The 18,733-nt window shown below is 43.9% G+C and overlaps 1 protein-coding gene across 3 annotated transcripts in view; it reads left to right on the top strand.

Annotated features, from left to right (window-relative positions):
* The window catches only part of PRKCQ (protein kinase C theta), a 64,496-nt gene that overhangs the window by 22,573 nt on the left and 23,190 nt on the right, over positions 1-18,733 (top strand). For all 3 annotated transcript variants that reach the window (XM_030016010.2, XM_030016009.2, XM_030016011.2), the window contains 10 exons: positions 2,605-2,804; positions 4,352-4,412; positions 6,086-6,248; positions 6,855-6,886; positions 6,983-7,068; positions 8,051-8,180; positions 8,882-8,991; positions 10,680-10,803; positions 12,815-12,990; positions 15,500-15,673. In XM_030016010.2, coding sequence (XP_029871870.1) covers positions 2,605-2,804; positions 4,352-4,412; positions 6,086-6,248; positions 6,855-6,886; positions 6,983-7,068; positions 8,051-8,180; positions 8,882-8,991; positions 10,680-10,803; positions 12,815-12,990; positions 15,500-15,673 — 1,256 coding nt within the window. The remainder of the gene's footprint in view (positions 1-2,604; positions 2,805-4,351; positions 4,413-6,085; positions 6,249-6,854; positions 6,887-6,982; positions 7,069-8,050; positions 8,181-8,881; positions 8,992-10,679; positions 10,804-12,814; positions 12,991-15,499; positions 15,674-18,733) is intronic.

The following is an 18,733-nucleotide window of genomic DNA, read 5'->3' as shown; positions in this document are numbered from 1 at the left end:
ACCCCAAAGAATTTCAGAAGCTCAGGAAAGATCTCGGGCAGCCTTTTTGTTTTTTCCACTTGCTTATTTTGTAAAAGGAACCCTGGTATTTTATGATATAATCTTTAAAAAACAAACAAAAAACCTCATACCTCCATACAGTTAGAAGTGTTACAGCAATTTATTACTGATGACAAAACATTTCAGAGATCATAGGCGCCTCTGAGGTATAAAAAACCCTGCCCTTTAAAAATGACTTCTGCCTTCACAAGCCACCCGGCCCGGTGCCATTTTACCACCTGTCTTGGTGACATTTGCTTCGTGAAAGATCCTGCTCCGTGTTTGAACTCAGCAAGCCTCCAGGAAAAGTGCTCCCAGCTACAGTGGAGGCTGCTGCCTGGGAAAGACAGATGCTATTTTATTTTTCAGGAACCCAGGGTTAGATTAATCCCTGGCAGAATTCCACAGACGTCAGCGGGGATGCGCCGGGGGTGACTGTCTGATCCCATATATTGGCCAGTTCATTCACATTCCAGGGTTTGTTTATTTAAGCCGTATGTTTCGGAGTGCAATGCAAACGAAAGCACTTGTTTTGCAAGTGCTGTGTTTCACATCCGCGGAGTTTCACTGATGTAGCAAAGAAATAATGGTCCTTACTGAGATTTCTGTTCTCCGTGGTGCTGGGAAGTTTATGTCCCATTTTTTATGGCTCGTTTTGTTTGCTTTTGTTGAAAGAGTGCGTCAAATGTATATTTGCAAGGTTGATGGGAATGAATTAAGCCTGCAGACAATGAGCTCAGTATATGATTGCCTAAATCTGCATATGTGAAAAGTCAACCTCACTTAACTGATAGAGATGAATTCCCCTTAGACTGGGTTGCTCTAAACTTTGGGGAAACTGAATTTGAACCTAAGATTTAGCTGCACAACCGCTTGTCATACCAGGCAGGACAAGTGTGAGAGGGGATCGTATGCTGGAGGAATGATCTCTGCTCAGTTTTGCGATGCAGACCAGTGCTGATGGTCAGGGCGGACTGCAGCTCAAATCGAGTTTATGTGATGAAAAAAAGTGCAAAAGCACTTTGTGAGAGCCATGTGTTGGGCTGTGGAGTGAAATTTCAGCAAGTCAGTATTGGTTGCGGGATCCTGCGTGCCTTTCCTCAGGAAGCCACTTTCTCAACCTAAATCTCTCTAGTGAGTATAGTTTACATCAGTGGCTCTGGCAGTTCTTTCTCCTTCCATAGGAAACCAGTGTACAGGGTGATAAAGAGAGAGTTTTGTTATAATCTCACAGCCCTGATATTTGTTCTCTCCCAAAAAAACGTTCTCTCATTTCCTGACATGAATATTACACAATCAGGAGTCACCGTTTCCTTTTTTTTTTCTCCTTCTCTCCTGCCTCCATAACTTTGGAGCTTGTTTACCAATTTTAATCCATCCTGAAGGTGTGGTACAAGCCTCAGAAATCCCCCAGTTCCTGCCTGTGTAGATCAAAGCTGAGCAGAGGGAAGAAACCCAAATTAGTCCTCCCATCTAGGGAAAGATTTTCTCCAGCACATGTCACATTCCAGGCTATCAGCTGGATGTGCTTTTCCAGCTGGGTGGGATGAAGGAAAGGCTGGGATTATTGGAAATAGGAGCAGGATCTTTAGGAAACAGGAGTTGCAGGTCTGCTGCTCGCACAACTGCTTTTTGTTCTGTTATGCCTCCAGCTTCAGCATTTGTTGGGTTGAAAATTTGGAGAGGGTAACTGTGAAACAGAATTTACCTTGAGTAAATGTCCAAGCCTTTTACAGGGCTTTATGAAATGAATAAAGCTGGCTGAGACTCTTTTCAGAGAGAACTAACTAGAGATAACTGTCTGCAAGCTAATGCTAAGCCTCAGAGATACCCTTCACCATTTGAAGATGCGTCTGCTAGGAAGGAAGAGGAATTAATGCATGAGGAAGAGGTGCAGGAAAAGTTTGCTAGGTTGAAAACTCTACACCGCTGTGGATGTGGTTGCAGGTCTGCAAGACAGTTCATATATTAACATCCGTGAGTTAGCCAAGATGTAGGAACTGACTGGACATGCGCTCCAGCTGAACCTTAATCTCAAAGCGCAGCCAGCTTTTCGGGGGATCGAAGCAAACCTGTTTGATTTTGCATTGCCGTGGGACAAATGGTACCTGTAGCTGGTTATCTATGACGAGATTCACCTGATTAGAAGTGGGTATCTATGTTGTCAGAGTCCACGTTTGAGATCTACTCAATAGAGTTAATGGAGTCAAGGGTGGAAATTATCTTTTCTAAGGTAGATGTATGTATTTAGTCAAATGAACACACCCTGACTCCATTGATTTATATTGATTACATTCTCTTCACTGCCTCTGAATGGAGCCAGTATTCAGGCAGCTCAGATATGGGCATACACATTGTAGAAACCTAAAGTTAAGTGAGATGAATCCCGTCCTAGGTTTCACTTCACATAGTAACCTCCTCAGACACTCCAACATGGTCCATTACACACCGTGCCAGGAGAGAGACCTTAAAGTGGGTAAATAACACAGATCTGTCGCAGGGACTGTAGAGTGGTGGCCTTAGTGCAGATGAGTCCAGTCAATCCAAACCACCTCTTGTCGACAGAAAATGGCCAAGTGTACGTGCAGAAGAAGCCCACCATGTACCCACCCTGGAACAGCACTTTCGACGCCCATATCAACAACGGCAGGGTCATGCACATCATCGTCAAGGACAAAAGTGCCGAAATAGTTTCAGAGACCACGGTGGAACTCAAGGTGCTGGCGGAGAGGTGCAAAAAGAGCAATGGGAAAACAGAGATATGGGTGAGCATCGTTATCTCCTCTTGCAGGATGGGATGGGGTGCTGCTGTGGGGTAGGGGAACGCCTTGTGTCCGTGCCAGGCTGTGACAGTAACCAGGAGGGCAGCAGGAACTGGCTGCCAGCCGAGGAATAATGTTTTGAGTGTACTTGGGTATGACTTGAAGGAAAGGCTTCCATGCATGTCAGAAAAAAAAGAGCATGGCACATTTATATTACCTGCTGCTGTTATATTGAAACATGTGCCTTCTCTTAGCAAGGACTCTGGTTCAGCTGAGCCGTGCCCGCGTATTAATCTTCGCTTAGGAAACCCATTGGGGACAAATGGTAATGTGAGTGGCTAAATGTGAATTATTTTATGTGCTCTGGGGAAACAGCTTTAAAAATTTAATCTAATATCATGTAACTGATTCACAGCTGCCCGACTTCAGAGTTATGTCAGAGGAACTCCTTTAAAATCACTGGAGTTATAGTGGAGTAAATTTGAAGTAACAGTCTTCATAAGGATGCTAAATGTAAGGTTGTGTTCCCTGGTAGTCCAAGCAAGAAAGTTCTTGATAATAGTCTTCAACATGTAGTATTCAGTAGCCATACCATGAATAACAATAAAGCGGAAAGAATTTGGAGAGAAACTGATTTCCTGGATTTTTTGTTTGTTTGTTTTATTTCTCATGCCAGTTCTCAGACTAAGCTGCTTGCGTTAAGCAGAGAGTAGAAAAGTCAAAAAGGCCTTGGTCACTTAACAGATCTAAGAGCAAGATTTGGTAGAGATTTGCACATTTAACACATAACTTGGAAGGAATCGAGAAACTTAGGGACAGAATTGAAAACCGAAAGGCTCTGCTCAGCATGACTCCAGCCCCAGGCTCCAAAGCCATGGGAGGCAGCAGCCTGGTGAGGAGGAGATGGGGGGACGTAGTCTGGGAAGGGACTGTTGTGGTTCTCAGGCTGAAGAAATCCTTGAAGGTAGGTCTTCTTATTCCTAGGCAAGTGGATCCAGATTTACAAAGGCACCTATAGACGGAGGTTCAGATAGGTGGGAATGTCCAGGTCCAGTGGGAAGGCCCCAAAAATGCCTGAGTAAGCTTGTGGCATAGAGGACTGTAATGGAAGTTAGACTTGTAGAACCAAGTGTCTAAAAGATTTCAGCATCTTTTAAGTACCTGCCTGAAGTTAGCTGGATTTTTTGAGATGCTCCCACTTCGCCCCTTCAGGATCTACTGGGAATCATGAGATTTCTCTATAGATAGTGCTGGTCCTGAGCTGGAGTCTAAAAACCTGCCTACAGCTTCTGTGGTTTATCTCTTCTATCATGCCACTCCAAGTGTTTGATAAGAGGTGATCTAGCATCCTCTCTCTATAATTGCTCCTACCCTGCCTTGTTGCCCCACACGGGTATGAGCAACCCCAAAATTAGCATTCATTGGCATTCACCAATTCCCACTGGGAAAAGGAGATAGCTTGAGTCATCTGAAATTATTGTTGCTTCTTTGAATGACTGTTTAATGATTGCACTGGTCTTTTTTTCTTATTTTTCACTTATCTCAACCAGCTAGAACTGAAACCTCAAGGCCGAATGCTGATGAATGCAAGATACTTCCTGGAAATAAGTGGTAAGTGATTTCATTTGTTAATAGATAGATGTGATTTCTGGTTATGTGGGGTAGACATGAAAATGAAACACTCCAGAAAAGTGATTTTTATTGTATGGTGGGGATGAAGATTGACTGTTCCTCTGTGATTTGCAAGGCAGATTTTTGGCCATTTTGCCACTAAAATGATAGATTTTCTCATTATGTTAAGTAAGACAGAATAGATACATAAGGAGCCAGCTCCCTCTGAAATCATTCTACTTGTATGTATGCACGTAACATGTGCTTTGGTGTGCATTATAGTGCAGATGTAAAGGATGGGATACAATTTATGGTTGACAACACCTAAGTATACATGTTAGTCGGGCTTTTAAGATCAAGAGCAATCTAGGCAAAACAGGAAAAGAACCTAGAAAGTGATTCAGCTGATCAAATGTAGGTTTCTGCTGCAAGGTGAGCTGAGTCATTCACTGGGCTCCATTGCCTGGTCCAGCTAGACCTCCAGGGACATGGCAGTGGCTTAGTCAACCTGGACAGGTGACACCATCATTTACGTGTCTTCACTGGGAACCAAAGCCCACCGGCAGAGTTCGATGTCCATGTGAAATGCATTTTGCTTTGTTGAAGAAAATGGGTTACAATCCAAATGCTCAGTCTTATTCTCCTGTCTTTGATGCCAAAATTCTGCCACATTCAGATGTGGGGTGAAGCTGTAAGGTATACGTATCTAGAAGGACCTTCCTTTTATAGAAGCATAGAAGTACTGAAGGCAGCTAATAGCTTGTCCATACTGATATTTTCTTCATCCATTCCTACCTTTAATATAGAACAGACTATGTTGCCTCCTTGTATGTTATAAGATATCAGAGGCCAAAGCATAGAAAATGCAAGTTGTGTTTGTATTACAAATAGCAAGATCAGCATCAGATCACACAGGGGGCCAGTTTCCACAGAATATCTATGTAACTTGCTGTGTAATGCATGAGTAAAACAAAACAGAGATTGAGAGTGAGATACTGTGTGCATATCTAGATTTGTGGACACAAGCACATATATAAGTGCACAAGTATATATGCACGTGTTGTCAGAATTGGTTTGTTTGCTGTTCTAAAAAGTTTAAATGTGAACCATGAATAATGGCATGGACACAGCAAAGAGCAAAGCAATTGTTGGCATGGAAAAATAACAAGAGAAAGAATATCCTAGGAACATACATACATACTTACACATACATACATGCACACATAAAGTATTCAGTTAAATACCCACATATATATATATATACACACGTGTGTGTGTGCGCATATATAGATAACAATTAAATTTTATGTAATTTCAGCTTTTTTAGGGCATGGTTCTTCAGTGCTATACAAAGTTAGAATTTTATGTTTAAGTGCAAATTATCTCTCCTTGGGAAATTTCTGGTCTACCTTTCAAATGCAGCATTATGTCTATTCAAAGGAGCTCAGATTGCCAAGTTTAAAGTCATTTTAGTGTCCTTGTAGGAACAGTAGATAAAAAAACCATCCAAACAAGTCTTGTGTGGGTTTCAAAAAGCAGTAGTTCTTAAAAATTTTTATTTCCATGAGTGAATTATCAGTCTCAGTCACTTAGTATTTTGGCAGCTGCATTTTCTCAAGGCGCCTGATCAGGACAGGGTACCCTAATAAATCTTCTGTTTCCTTTCCCCCCAGATGCAAAGGACCTGGCTGACTGTGAGACTGAAGGCTTCTTCTCCTTGCACCAGCGCAGGGGAGCCATCAAACAGGCCAAAATCCATAATGTCAAGTGTCACGAGTTCACGGCCACCTTCTTTCCACAACCCACCTTCTGCTCTGTCTGTCATGAGTTTGTATGGTAAATGAAAAGAGATCTCCGCTTTTTCTCCTTTTAACCCTAGGGACCAGCTCTTCTGTAGATGTGGTGCTTAGGGACACGGTTTAGTGGTGGACGTGGCAGTGTTAGGTTTATGGTTGGACTCAGTGATCTTAAAAGTCTTTTCCAACCTAAATGATTCTGTGATTCTATGATTCTCCGGTGAATATCTGTGCTCCTGCTGTCAGTAAAGGCAGCAGGATGAGACCCTTGACATCTTACGTGTAGAGTTACTGCATCACTTCAGGGATGTGGTTCACAGTTTTAATTCCAACTGTGAAAATTCCCTTCATTTTTTAGTTTATTTTTTATAGATATTTCTGGGTTTGTCCAAATGCACAGACATTTCTCATCAGCCCAGTTCGCCATTTGGATATTGTGAAATTCAGAATGTGAATATGTGCTGTGAAAACCATAGAGAATGACTCCACAGTTAGATTGAATGAAGATATTTACATTAGAGAAGCTCTATAAAGACTGATAAAAAGCAAAGCTGTTTTATTCTCTTTCTTTCATAAATGTTGCTCTCCTTTCTTCTGTCGAGGCTTTCAGACAATTCAGAATTAATAATTTCTCTGTTTATTTCAGGGGTCTGAATAAACAAGGCTATCAGTGCAGACGTAAGAATTTTTTTTTTATTTTATTACTATCATTATTTACTTGATCCTTCCTTAAAGAATTTTTTTATTGACACCATGACACACTTGTTCTTTCAGAATGTAATGCTGCCATTCATAAGAAGTGCATTGATAAAGTAATAGCCAAGTGTACAGGATCAGCAATCAATAGCAGAGAAACAATGGTATGTATTATTCTTTGGCTGTTTTTAAAACAACTTTACTGTCGTTCAGATCTCTCCTACATCACTGTAAAACAACTTCTAATGAAGCAAAACATGCTACTGAACTAAAGGCTGTGTGATCTGATCTGTCCCCTTTGTTTTTCACGTTCCCAATGGTTTCATTACCTCCTACTTGTGATTTACTCAAATGCAGACACTGAATAAGCAGTTGCTGAATCAGGACTGACATTTTTCAAATGTATGAAGTATAGCTCAGAGGAAGATCATGGACATGAGGTGGAGATTTACTGGAGGAAGTTTTTCGCTCTCCGATGTTAGGCAGGACATTACACTGAATTTTCAGAGCAGTACTTTAACATCCCACTCTGTGTTATCTGAGATTTCCAAGCAGTCAATGGAATAACTAGCATCTCCACTATTATTTGTTTTATTTTTCTCATATCAGTTTATTATAAACCTTTTTTGGTAGGCAAAAGTGAAACTTTAACTCTTGATAGGACTGTTCCATTTTCCTTAATCGTGTTCCACAGCTTCTGTTTGCTTCCAATCCCACCCTGGCTCCTGTTCTTCTACAGTCTTTAGAGATGAGATTCATCTTGCTTGTCTTCTGACATCTCTAGGGTAGATGCATCCAACTTTGTCATCACCTTTGACTCCCTATGTACTAAAAGAAGAAAAATAGGCTCTTCCAAGGAGTGATTCATGACAAAAAATGTTGACGTGTAGCTGAGATGCAAGCAGCTCTCTGGTCAGATAAATCAAGCCAGGGAGGAAATTACCCAGTTCCCACCTAATTGCAGTTATTATGTATAAAAATTTGGCTTTGTATATCTGAATGATAGTTATAGATAGTTTCTTCTTGATGGTCATACCCAAGGATAAAAGGGCAGTAGACATCCCATCTTCTGTAGTACAAGTTTGGTTTTCCATGAAGAGCTGAGGTGGAGAGGGGTGAGTTGCCAACATGGCTTTTCTCTTGCAGTTCCATAAAGAGCGGTTCAAGATTGACATGCCTCACCGCTTCAAAGTCTACAACTACAAGAGCCCAACTTTCTGTGAGCACTGCGGCACGCTCCTCTGGGGCCTTGCACGGCAAGGATTGAAGTGTGATGGTGAGTCCCTGATGTACGTGGCATGAGCTGAGCATGGGAGTGGGATGTTGCCTTTAGAGAGTTGCAATCTAAAAAGCCAAATCTCATTTATCACATTTCTCTGAGACCTGTATGTGATGGCATCCAGGGTGGTGAAGGAGTGGTAAAGATGACCAATCTTCAAGGAGAATCATTCTTCAAGGAGGAGGACCACTGTCAGCATATAGAAAGATATGTAGTCCACGAGGCTGAAGAATCACTTCTCAGAGAAGCAAAGAACATCTCAGTGACACTGCTGATCTTCCAAAATCACTCCTAGTATCAACTTTCATGCTCTATTTCCACTGTCAGACAGACCCAAGACACTCCACCATCTTCATAATCCTATACCAATGGGGAAATACTGTTCTATGATTACGGTTTATCTGTGAGCTGATAGATGTGGAGTTTTGGTAGCCTGTAGCTGCAAAGGCTGGTGGATGTGGAAATGCAACCTTTTTCCCAGAAGACAATATAAAAAAAACTTTGTCTCCACAGAGAACCAAGAAAATGACCTGAGTACCATCTCATGAGATGTAAAAGGTGCCCAGGCTTTGAGCTGTTTACATGGCTGGTCTCTGCCCTTGGCCAACAGCAGCTCATGTTCCTGCCCAACCTAACGCCAAACCCTTTACAGCCTCGCTATCCTTCGTTGTCCTGACACCTCTTGCTCTTTCTTTCAGCATGTGGCATGAACGTCCATCACAAGTGCCAGACAAAAGTAGCAAACCTTTGTGGAGTTAACCAGAAACTAATGGCTGAAGCTCTGGCAATGATAGAGAGCACCCAGCAGGTAAATACTTTTAAGCTGTGAGTGACCCAGACAAAGGAGAATCAATTATTCAGCGTTTGTTTCAGTGCAAGAAATAAGGGCATTGAGTGGAGCATTGTGGGTAATAAATTCAAAGCAAAGAATAGGAAATGGATTCTTCATGGAACAGGTAGTTAAACTCATTGCAGCAATTTCTGGAGGCCAAAAGTTTTCATGGGTTCAAGGGGCAATCTCCAGTGTTCATGGAAGAGAAATCCATTCAGGATTAATAGAATAATTAATGTTGTTAATAGAAAAGCACTGCCTTTGAATCAGGAACTCTCTGAGCCGCACATCTCTGGAGATAGGGACAATATTCTGAGGAGGTGACTTTGCGTGCCTCCACTCTTCTTGTATCTTTACCTGGTATCTACCTGACCTCTGCTGCAGACAGGATAGGACCTGGGCGGACTCTTGCCCTGATTCGGTACAGCTGTAGTTACATTATATTTGTAACTGAGATTGTGTAACAGGGTCCAAGGAACTTGGTTTGGGTCCTTTTGCTGTCACTGCCTTGCTCCATGGTTGTCACTTAGCAGTTGCTCCTGTGATCCTCTGATGTGTTTGGAATGAAGTTCCCCAGATCAGGGACTCTCATGAAGAAAGATGGGCCCTGGGGAGAGGATCTAGATACTACTGTCATAAAAATAGTGTATGAACACAGAAAGTTGAATTAAAAAGAAGGAAAATTAGCTTGTCACAAGCCCAGAACCATAAAAGAATTTAGAGATAGTAGTTCAGGGTTGTTAGGACACCTCTCAGCTCTTGAGTAACCTGAGAGAGGGACAAAATCCATAGGTACCCAGTCCTCCATATTTAGGTTCCTCAAGTATCCCAATGCAACATCTTCATCCATACAGCAGGTGTTTTTCCATGTATACGATCCTGAGGGCCTCTCTACCAGGTTTAGCTCTGCATATTTCTCACCTTTATGCAACAGGTAGTGCTGCCAGACCTCCAAAGAGGAGTTTTTTCTGCTCTTGCTTCTCTATTTCCTACCTGCTCTCTCTCTCCAGCTCCATGCACTGCATACTTTGGGTCACCATTGGGTTGTGCAGAGGGCAAACACTACATACTTTCCCCAAAATACTCTTTTAATCTCCAGAAATTTAGGCTTTGGGGACTTCTTAAGTCATAGATGGAGTCTTCGTGTTTAGTAGCCCGCAGAGGATTTGTCTTTCATCCTTTTGTCTCACCACCCTTGAATCCAGACAAACTCTTACCTTCTGCAACATCCTGGGACAAGGAGCTCTTCAGAGTGACATCCAGACACTGTACAGGGGTGAGGCTACAACATGATCCATTTTTTTGTTGGTATTTTTGCAGATTTCCCTTCAAAGAGAACTATTAGAAAGGACATTCTTAATTAAAATGCCCTCTGTGTGGATAGTCAGAGACTCAGACCCCTGTGCAAAATAGGGGATCTCTATTTTGGCAGTACAAATACCTGTTAACATCCACGCTCATCTCATAAGAAACCTTGCTGAAGGCTGTGGGTTCCTCTAGGTTACCAAACCCCTAAAAGTTAGGTACAGAGATGCTCTTCTCATAAGCAAAGACCTCTTCTAGATCTTGGCTTGTGTGACAGTCACACTTAAGAAGCTGCAGCATCCATAAACTAAGAACATGATATTTGGCTCAAAAGTCATTTGCTGTTTTCTGTAATCCAGGCTCGCTGTCAGCGTGACACTGAACAGATCTCCAGGGATGGACCTCTTGAAATTGGCTTCCCAGTTCCAGCGAAGGAGGTAACACCGCTTCAGGCATTGCCAGCATCTACAACAGGAAAAAAAGGTAGATTCCCCTCGTGAGATGGGGTGGCAGGCTTTGTTAATTTTTTGGTTTGTACATGGTTAGGTGGAGGTGACGAGGGTGGGGAATTTATTAGCCGGTGAATCTTTCATGCATCTTTCCAGCCTAGAGCAAGACATACCTTTTGTCATCCCAGGATATCAACAACTCTTCCCAGCTACATCACTTGGACATGGCAGATACCCTGGATCCCAACCTGGTTCCTTTCTTCTCTAAAAAACCTGCATTTCCCCCCTGCCATTCCAACCGCTGGTGACATGAGACACCAACGGCCACTCATTCAGCTAACCCTTAAACTCTCTTTCTGACTCCATACTTGAGCATACCTCATACCTCCACTGGCAATAATGTGTTTATTCCCTTCTTGGGACTCATAGACTGTAAAATGTGAGAACTTTAAAGAGAAACCAAGATCTGAACAGGAGATGGGGAGTCCTTCTGATCACTATGGCTAATTCTCTTTCTGATTTTGTATTTTTGGGTGGGGGTTGACATCCAGTACCTTTGAAAATCATTGACACGTCCCCACTTCATTCACCCAGGAGCTGATCTAGGTGTCACAGCCCTCTGTGCTACAAGGGCAGGAATTTAGGAGGGTGAATGAGAGATCAGGGAGCACTGTTGATTAACAGACCTTGGACAAAGCTACCAGGGGCTCAGTGACCTAAAACAAAAATTAGTCTCCTGGGGAGATCCCTTGTTTGTCTGCTTTGTGCTTGAGTCACAGAACTCTGGATATTAGGAGCAAAAACATCACCATCTTTCTTTAGACCCATGTGGCCCACGTAAAAGATCATTTCAGGATCATGGTGCCCCTCCAAGCACTGTACTGTAACTGCAGCAGGCCTATGATGGCACTGACACAATGGTTTTTTGCCTCTCACGAGCTTTAAAATGCATCTACCAGAAAGGGGAGGGAGAAAAAGAAGAGTACAAGTGAATCAGTACTTAAACCTCGCAAGGACTGAGACAGCGGGTCCTCAGCTCCAGCCCTAACCAAAGGTTAAGCTGAGAGCCCAGGCCCACCATCATCTACTTTCTCAATGCAAGTTAATACTGCCCCGTGTGGAGATAATATCCTGGAAACTGGACCTAGAGCAAAATGTCAGAAGGCACCGGTTAAAGCACGGCAGAGCCACATTATACCAGCGCTCTGGGTTTGATACTGTGCAGCATCAGGCTACTGAGCCTCAAAGGCTGGTTTTGGTACCATCTGAGCTAAGGGGACGGTGCCCTTTGGCCCCCAAGGGGAAATAAATGATGTCCCCATCTGTGCTTATTTTCTTTCTTTTCTACAAGTAGAACTGGCTATGCTGATGTGAATCAGTAAAGCCTCAAATGGTTTCAAATCTGGTTTACCTGCGAGTCTGTTTGTCAGCTGAGTAGTGTTCTTGCTGTTCAGCAATTTAGGACAGTACAGCAAATGTGCACTTGAGTACATGGGATAAATCCAGTAAGGGACAGAATCTCTTAATCTCACATACATCCAAGTGAATGCAGTACTGAAGAAACTCTGAGTAGTTCCACTCCAGAACAGCTGGAGTACTCTCTCAGAGCTTCACATCCAGAGCAGGGACCCAATATGAAAACGCTGTCCCATCTTTTCACATGCTAGCTTTGCCAAGGGTCTTGAGAAGGCCTCGAAAAAATGGGATCACATCATAACGGCAACCAGCAAGAAGGAATGAACAGCACAAGTGGCCGGAAATGAAGGGTTTGGTCATGTTTTGCTGCCATAAAACAGAAAGACAGATGAAGGAGTTTATAAAGTGGGAATAATGCCACTGAAGAAGGTGGAGTTACACTGGAGTAAAATTTCCTCTGGCGAGAAAGCAATGTGGGAGCAGAACGAATCTACGTAGTAGATGTGGCCACCACATTTCCATTTATTTGAAATACCCTTTTAAAACTCTAAACACAATACCTGTAAGTGTTCTGGGCATTTTCTGCTCATTTCCAGGGGTTTATTTGAATCCTTTGATATGTGTTGCAGAGCCACAGGGCATCTCCTGGGAGACTCCGGTGGAGGGCACAGTGAAGGGGGAGGCTCTAATAGAGTCGGACTTGGGAGACCAACCCCAGGAGCGGGAAGAGCACCAAGTGCAGCTAAAACTAACCATCGAAGATTTTGTCCTGCACAAGATGCTGGGGAAGGGCAGTTTTGGCAAGGTAAGCATCAGGGGACTAGACACCACTGCATAGGTCTGCTTATTGCTTATTATGACACCAAATATCACGTGGTTTGAAGGCCACTTAGGAAAAACATCTCCAAGCCCTCAAAGAAGCCTTGCTCTGGCGTGGCTGAGTCTTGAACTCGCTCTTCTCCTTGCCTAAGACAAAGATCTTCCTTGCCCTTTCCTCTGCCCCATTAGTTTGCTGTCTCATGAGTGCCCATGACAGGAGAGGAAAGCAGCCAAGTAAAGCTGCAACTTCCCCTTCTGTGCAGGTTGACGGGGCCTGGGTGTCCACAGAGAGCTGGTGGGAAAGATCTCTGTGCTGTTCCCCTTCATGGAGCTACTCCTGCCAACTTAGCTGAGCAAGCTCGGAGGGAGGCAGAAGCATTAGCTGAAAAGTTGAGTGTGGATCACCTCCCCTCTCCAGAGCAGCAGGTCCCCAGCTGGGAACGCTAACTGCTCTTTCCCAGCTCCTATCTGTGCTGGAGCGTAAAGCAAATTTTGCAACAGCCAAGAATTTGTGCTTTTGAAACAAGAACCACCTGTTTTCAGTGGATTCATTAATCTTGATGAATTGTGGATTGTTCCTCCTTCTTGCAGATGTCCCCTGGAACATGGGGGACTCAAGTTACTCGGTGCCAGCGCAGAGCTGCATGAAGCAATTTCAGAGGAACTCACCATTGTATTTTCACAGCCAATAAGGAGAATGAGTATCATTATGCATCGCATTGCTCAGATCCCACATCTTTCCAAGGTGGAAACTGTGGCTTAAAGAAGGGCTGCTTTTTGCCTGCTAAGTGAGCTGAAGCAATTGCTGCAGCCAATTCTTAAACTGGTGAAATATTTGCTGTGTTGGCTTTCCATACTTGAAAATACTTGGCATGTCTACAGTTTGCATGGGAAGCAGAGCTGAGACATCTGAGTTAGAGCTAAGCCGGAATAACCCAAATGCCACAGCCCAGACTAACCCAGACTTAAGAGCATAGATGTCACAGAAACATTTATGTTGGAAGGAAGGGACCTCTGGAGGTCATCTAATCCAACCTGCTGCTCAAAACAGGCCTAATCAGATGAGGTTGCTCAGGGGTTTGTCTAGTCAAGTCTCGAATACCTCCGTTGAAGCAGATTCTGTATCATGCTTCAGCCCTCTGTGTTAACATGGACTCTCCAAGCCTGCAAGCATCTGCACCTCTCTGCGGTGCACCACGTGGGTGTGGAGAGGATGGGCTATTTCATGCCCTTCTGCGACAAACATCACCCACAAGTTTCCTGTGTAGGTGTTGCTCCTGGTGCCCTTACTTGTTTGGAGCGAGATTCACTTCCCCATAGAGGGGACAGGGTGTGCAGATCTCAGTGCCTGAGGGGTCTCTCCAGCTCTGCATGGACCAGGGAGGTTGAGGGCCAGACCCGTGAGGAAGCCCCCTCTACATGATGTCTAGCATTGCCTACCTGCACCTTGGAAGTCACAGCACAAGTCACAAATGTACTGCGTTCCCCAGTTTCCCCAAAAGAACAGTGCCCTGCACAAAAACGGGGGTAAAAAGGCTGCCTGCAGCATCAGCACTGTTAGCATTTCTGGTCATTCACTGCAGAGACAGAGGGAGGCTCTAGGCTCTACTCTCTGTCTAGTGCCACAAAGTGAAATGCAGCACTAGCCAAAAGGGTAAATAAAACTTTTGTCAGGGCTAAAACATGTCTGAGCTTACTCAGTAAATAGTGTCTGGTAGAGAACTTCAAAGACCTCTTTGATGAATCTTACGTGTTTATTCAGTCTATGGGAAACACTGTCGACAGGCTGTTAGCGTGAAGGTCGGGACGGGCAGTGCCTTCCAGCGGAGACTTCTTTGCTCTGTGGTCTCTAGAAAACCCTTCTCTGCTGCTCCGTGTCTCATTTTCCCTGCCCATAAAAAGAGATAGAGGTCCTAACTCCTCTGGGATGTGTTTTGCTATTCTCAAAGAAGAAGTCCTGCAGAAGCACAGGGGACCCAGCCGGTTTGCTCAGGCCTCCCGCTAACTGGGAGGAAGGGGAGAAAGTCACATCTGATATAGATCAGTCTGCTGGTGGACATGGTCTTACACCTGCTGAGGATCTGGTGCAGGGCATTTGCATTTCACATGTTGACAAAGCAATATGCTATGTTTTGTTATTTGAAGTCAGAAAACAGGAAATGTATCTCATGAGCATTTGCATAAAGATGGTTTCTGTTATCCAAAGTATTTGGCTCTCTGACATGTCCTGTCCACACAGGCAAGTAGCCCCTGCTCTTGTAAGCGCCAAGACCTTCTCATCCTTCCCCGGGGTTCAGCTTCATGAAACTATTCTGGTTGTGGGGAACAAACTCAAAGTCTACAAAGTCTTAATGGCAGAATTGGGCCTTAAACATCAGCTTTTTCAAGGTCTACCCTAGTGAATTCCCCAGAGCTCAGCTCCCATCCTCACGTGGCTGTGTTGCCAGCTCTGAGAGAAGAGCATCCCTCTTTCTGAGCAGCTCTTTCCACCCTAGGTGTTCCTCGCCGAGCTGAAGAGCACAGACCAGTATTTCGCTGTGAAAGCCCTGAAGAAGGATGTGGTGCTGATGGATGATGACGTTGAATGTACGATGGTGGAGAAGAGAGTCCTCTCCTTAGCTTGGGAGCACCCATTCCTGACTCATGTCTTCTGTACGTTCCAGACCAAGGTAAGACAAGGATCTGTCACCTTCCTCCAGGGGCTGAGCATGCTTTGCTGTGATATGGATACTTGGTGAAGTCCTTAAGCCTGCTAGATGTTAGGGAATAGCTTGGACATGGAGTAGTGCTAAGGGAAGGGATCTTCACGTTAACCACTTGGGAAGTGGCTCCAGAAACTTCATCTACCTTCCCCACATTAACCTGGGGGGTGCATTTGAGGATTATGGCATCCAAGACTGATTGTGGTGGCTATGCAGAGACCCGCTATTAAAATCTGCGTCCTGGTACCCTGGGCTGAGGGTGTGCAAAGGCCACATCCACAGCCAGGGTGCAGATGTGCCCGTAGTGGTGTTATCTGAACCTCTTGGACCATGAAACAGTACTTTTGTGCTGCAGCGACTAGCCTAGATCAGAGCTAACTCAAAAAACTCTATAAAGAATAAACATGCTCTCGTTCACTTTAGGAATCTTCTTTTTCCCCCAGTTACTGTTAAATTGCATCACTCTTCCTAATTCATGCAGGATCACTGGTGGTGAAGGCTGCAGTTCAGAGGCGCAGCACAAAGCATCTTCACCTGAAACCCTGCTTAGGACTCCAGTCCAAAACTGAAGTGACATTTAAGTAATGTATAAATCTTCAAGGACCTACATGGCAACAAATCACCAACTGATTAGCTTTCCAGAGCCTTTTCTACAGCCACAACCAATCATCTTAACACTAAAGCACACACAAGGCATAGAAAAAAAATGATGGAAGGAAATTTGAGAGATTGTCTTGTCTGTCCGACCTACTCAAACCACTCCTGAGAGATTCTTGCTACCCCTGAGCTCAAATTCAGAGCAACATCACTCTCTCAAGGCTGCTTGTTCAGGGTTTTGTTAGGATGCTCCCAGTCCCTGCTCAGTCCCAGAATTTAATGACACGAACCACTGCTGGGTGTGAGGTTAGGGCCTGCTCAGCAAGAGGCTCACAGCTTCTGCAGGGTCAGGAGAAACAAATATAACCTCTGCGGTATATCCCAGTCGCCCGTGGGATGTAGCACCTGTTTAAAGACAGATTAAATTTATAACAGGGAACTGCCGTAGGCAATATGACACTGAGCCCAGGCATTCATGTTTAACCCCTTCGGGACTGTCAGTTAGGACAGCACGTCCTGGGGATGGATCCTTGCCTGGAGAGGAAAAGATTAATTCTCTTTTTTGGGGGCTAGTTTTCAGAGGAAAATATAAGTGACCCAACTCCAAAAGCAAAGAAAATCAAGACTTAATTAAAATGACAAAATTTCACAACAGTCAGCTGTACGAAGGAGCTTATACTTCAGGGAGAGCTGCTTGTGCTGTCTGTAAGTCCAGGTGCCCAAGGGCATGTTGACTGATGCCAGCGGTTGACTTGCGTACAGCAGCAGAACCATCTTGTCTGTGGTCCAGCCTGGTCCAACCCTGGTCTGGAAGCTGGAGGTCAGGTTCAGGATGGATCCAGCAGTGGCGGTCTGCAGCTCTGGTCTCAGGCAGTGCACGCATACAAGTGTCTGCTTCCTTCATGAGACGACAACAAAAAGATGACAGACCAAATGGAGTCATGTCAGGAGCCAGATTGGATTTACTGGTCATTTAGTGGGGGGACTGTGCTTCCAGCTGTGGCTGAGGCAAGGAAAACCTGCTGGATGGAAAAGCAACGAGTGCCTGCAAAAACCATGGGTGCCACGCTCAAAAATCCAAGCGATCTTTTCCTACACTCTCTTATGGGCAGCATCATAGTATTGTTCTCCTGACGTATAGAAAGCATCTCCATCCATCTCATCCCAAGTCAACATTGCCACTTCAATGTTATTTGGTCTCTCCATTTTGCCCTCAAGTTCCCAGATACAGAAGCCGGAATGTGGCTGCCCAGGCCAAAGCCGCCCTGGGCTGTGATTGATTTCTAGCTTATGTTTTTCTCTTCTGACCTTTGGAAGCCAAGCAGCGATCACTCAACACGTGAAAGTCATTCAGAGCAGGAGAGCTGTGACATGCCATGGGCAGTCCTTCACAGCTCAAAGGACAGCATGGTTCAGTCACAATATCTTTTGGAGCAATCACTTTAGAAGCCAGGGCACTGCTGTGTAGTCCCTCTCTGGACTTTCATATTGACAATTTGAATTTTCAATTGAAAAATTGAATTTTTTTTTTTTTTTTGAGGTTTCACTGGATAGATAAGTAGTTTCAAACAGAAATGCATGTGTCAATGTGTTCTGAATCCCTGATGCTTTGACTCTTGAGGTTTCTGAGCTGCTTCAGGTACTGAGTGCCTCTGCAGAGGACAGTAAAACCAGGAATATTCCTACACTGAAACAAGAACCTCACTAGTCCCCATGTCTCCAGAGGGAAAAAAAAGTCATATAATCTGTTGACAGTTCTCTGAGCTCTGGGATGAGTTTCTTCCTGGCCTCAACCCAGGTAATCAGTGAATGCTGAAATATATAAAGTGTGACAGCCCTTCAGACAGGTTTTTGTAGGCACCAGGCCCCTAATGCTCCTTTTTATTCCTGCAGAGGCTGAATGATCAGTGCTTTCGAAACTCAGAATACTTGTCATGTGTTGCTACATGAGCATAAATTCAAGCACATGGGTTTTTTTTCCCAATCTGTTTTTGAACTTGACTGTTTTATTTTACTGCAGTAATCTTTGTATCCAGATATTCAGCTGACATAATTATATGGTGTGAATTTTAACAACAAGCTCAGAGAGCTATTCTCTTGTATTATGTTTAAAGGGACACTGTTATGTTAAAGAGGAGGAAAAACATGTTTATAATTCCATGAAAACCCAAAATCAGTAATGCCAACACAGTGACTAGCATCCGAGTGCTTATGTTTTATTCTTCTTTTTGCATTTCACTGATCTTCTGTGATAAAAATAGGCTTTGCCTTTTCGAAAGTCATTTTTGTTTCTAACTGTTTCTTTGCTTCATTGACCAAGTTTTTATTCACACCTTTTACCTAAATTCAAATTAAGTCTTGAGGCATTTTGGCTTGTAGCACAAAATAGCAACACAGAAGACTATCTCAACTCAAAAGAGAAGTAATCTT

This window comes from Aquila chrysaetos, chromosome 5, assembly GCF_900496995.4.
Source record: "Aquila chrysaetos chrysaetos chromosome 5, bAquChr1.4, whole genome shotgun sequence".
In the NCBI taxonomy this organism is placed as follows: Eukaryota; Metazoa; Chordata; class Aves; order Accipitriformes; family Accipitridae; genus Aquila; species Aquila chrysaetos.
The sequence above is the reverse complement of the archived record's forward strand: the minus strand, read 5'-3'. Positions and strand labels throughout refer to the sequence as shown.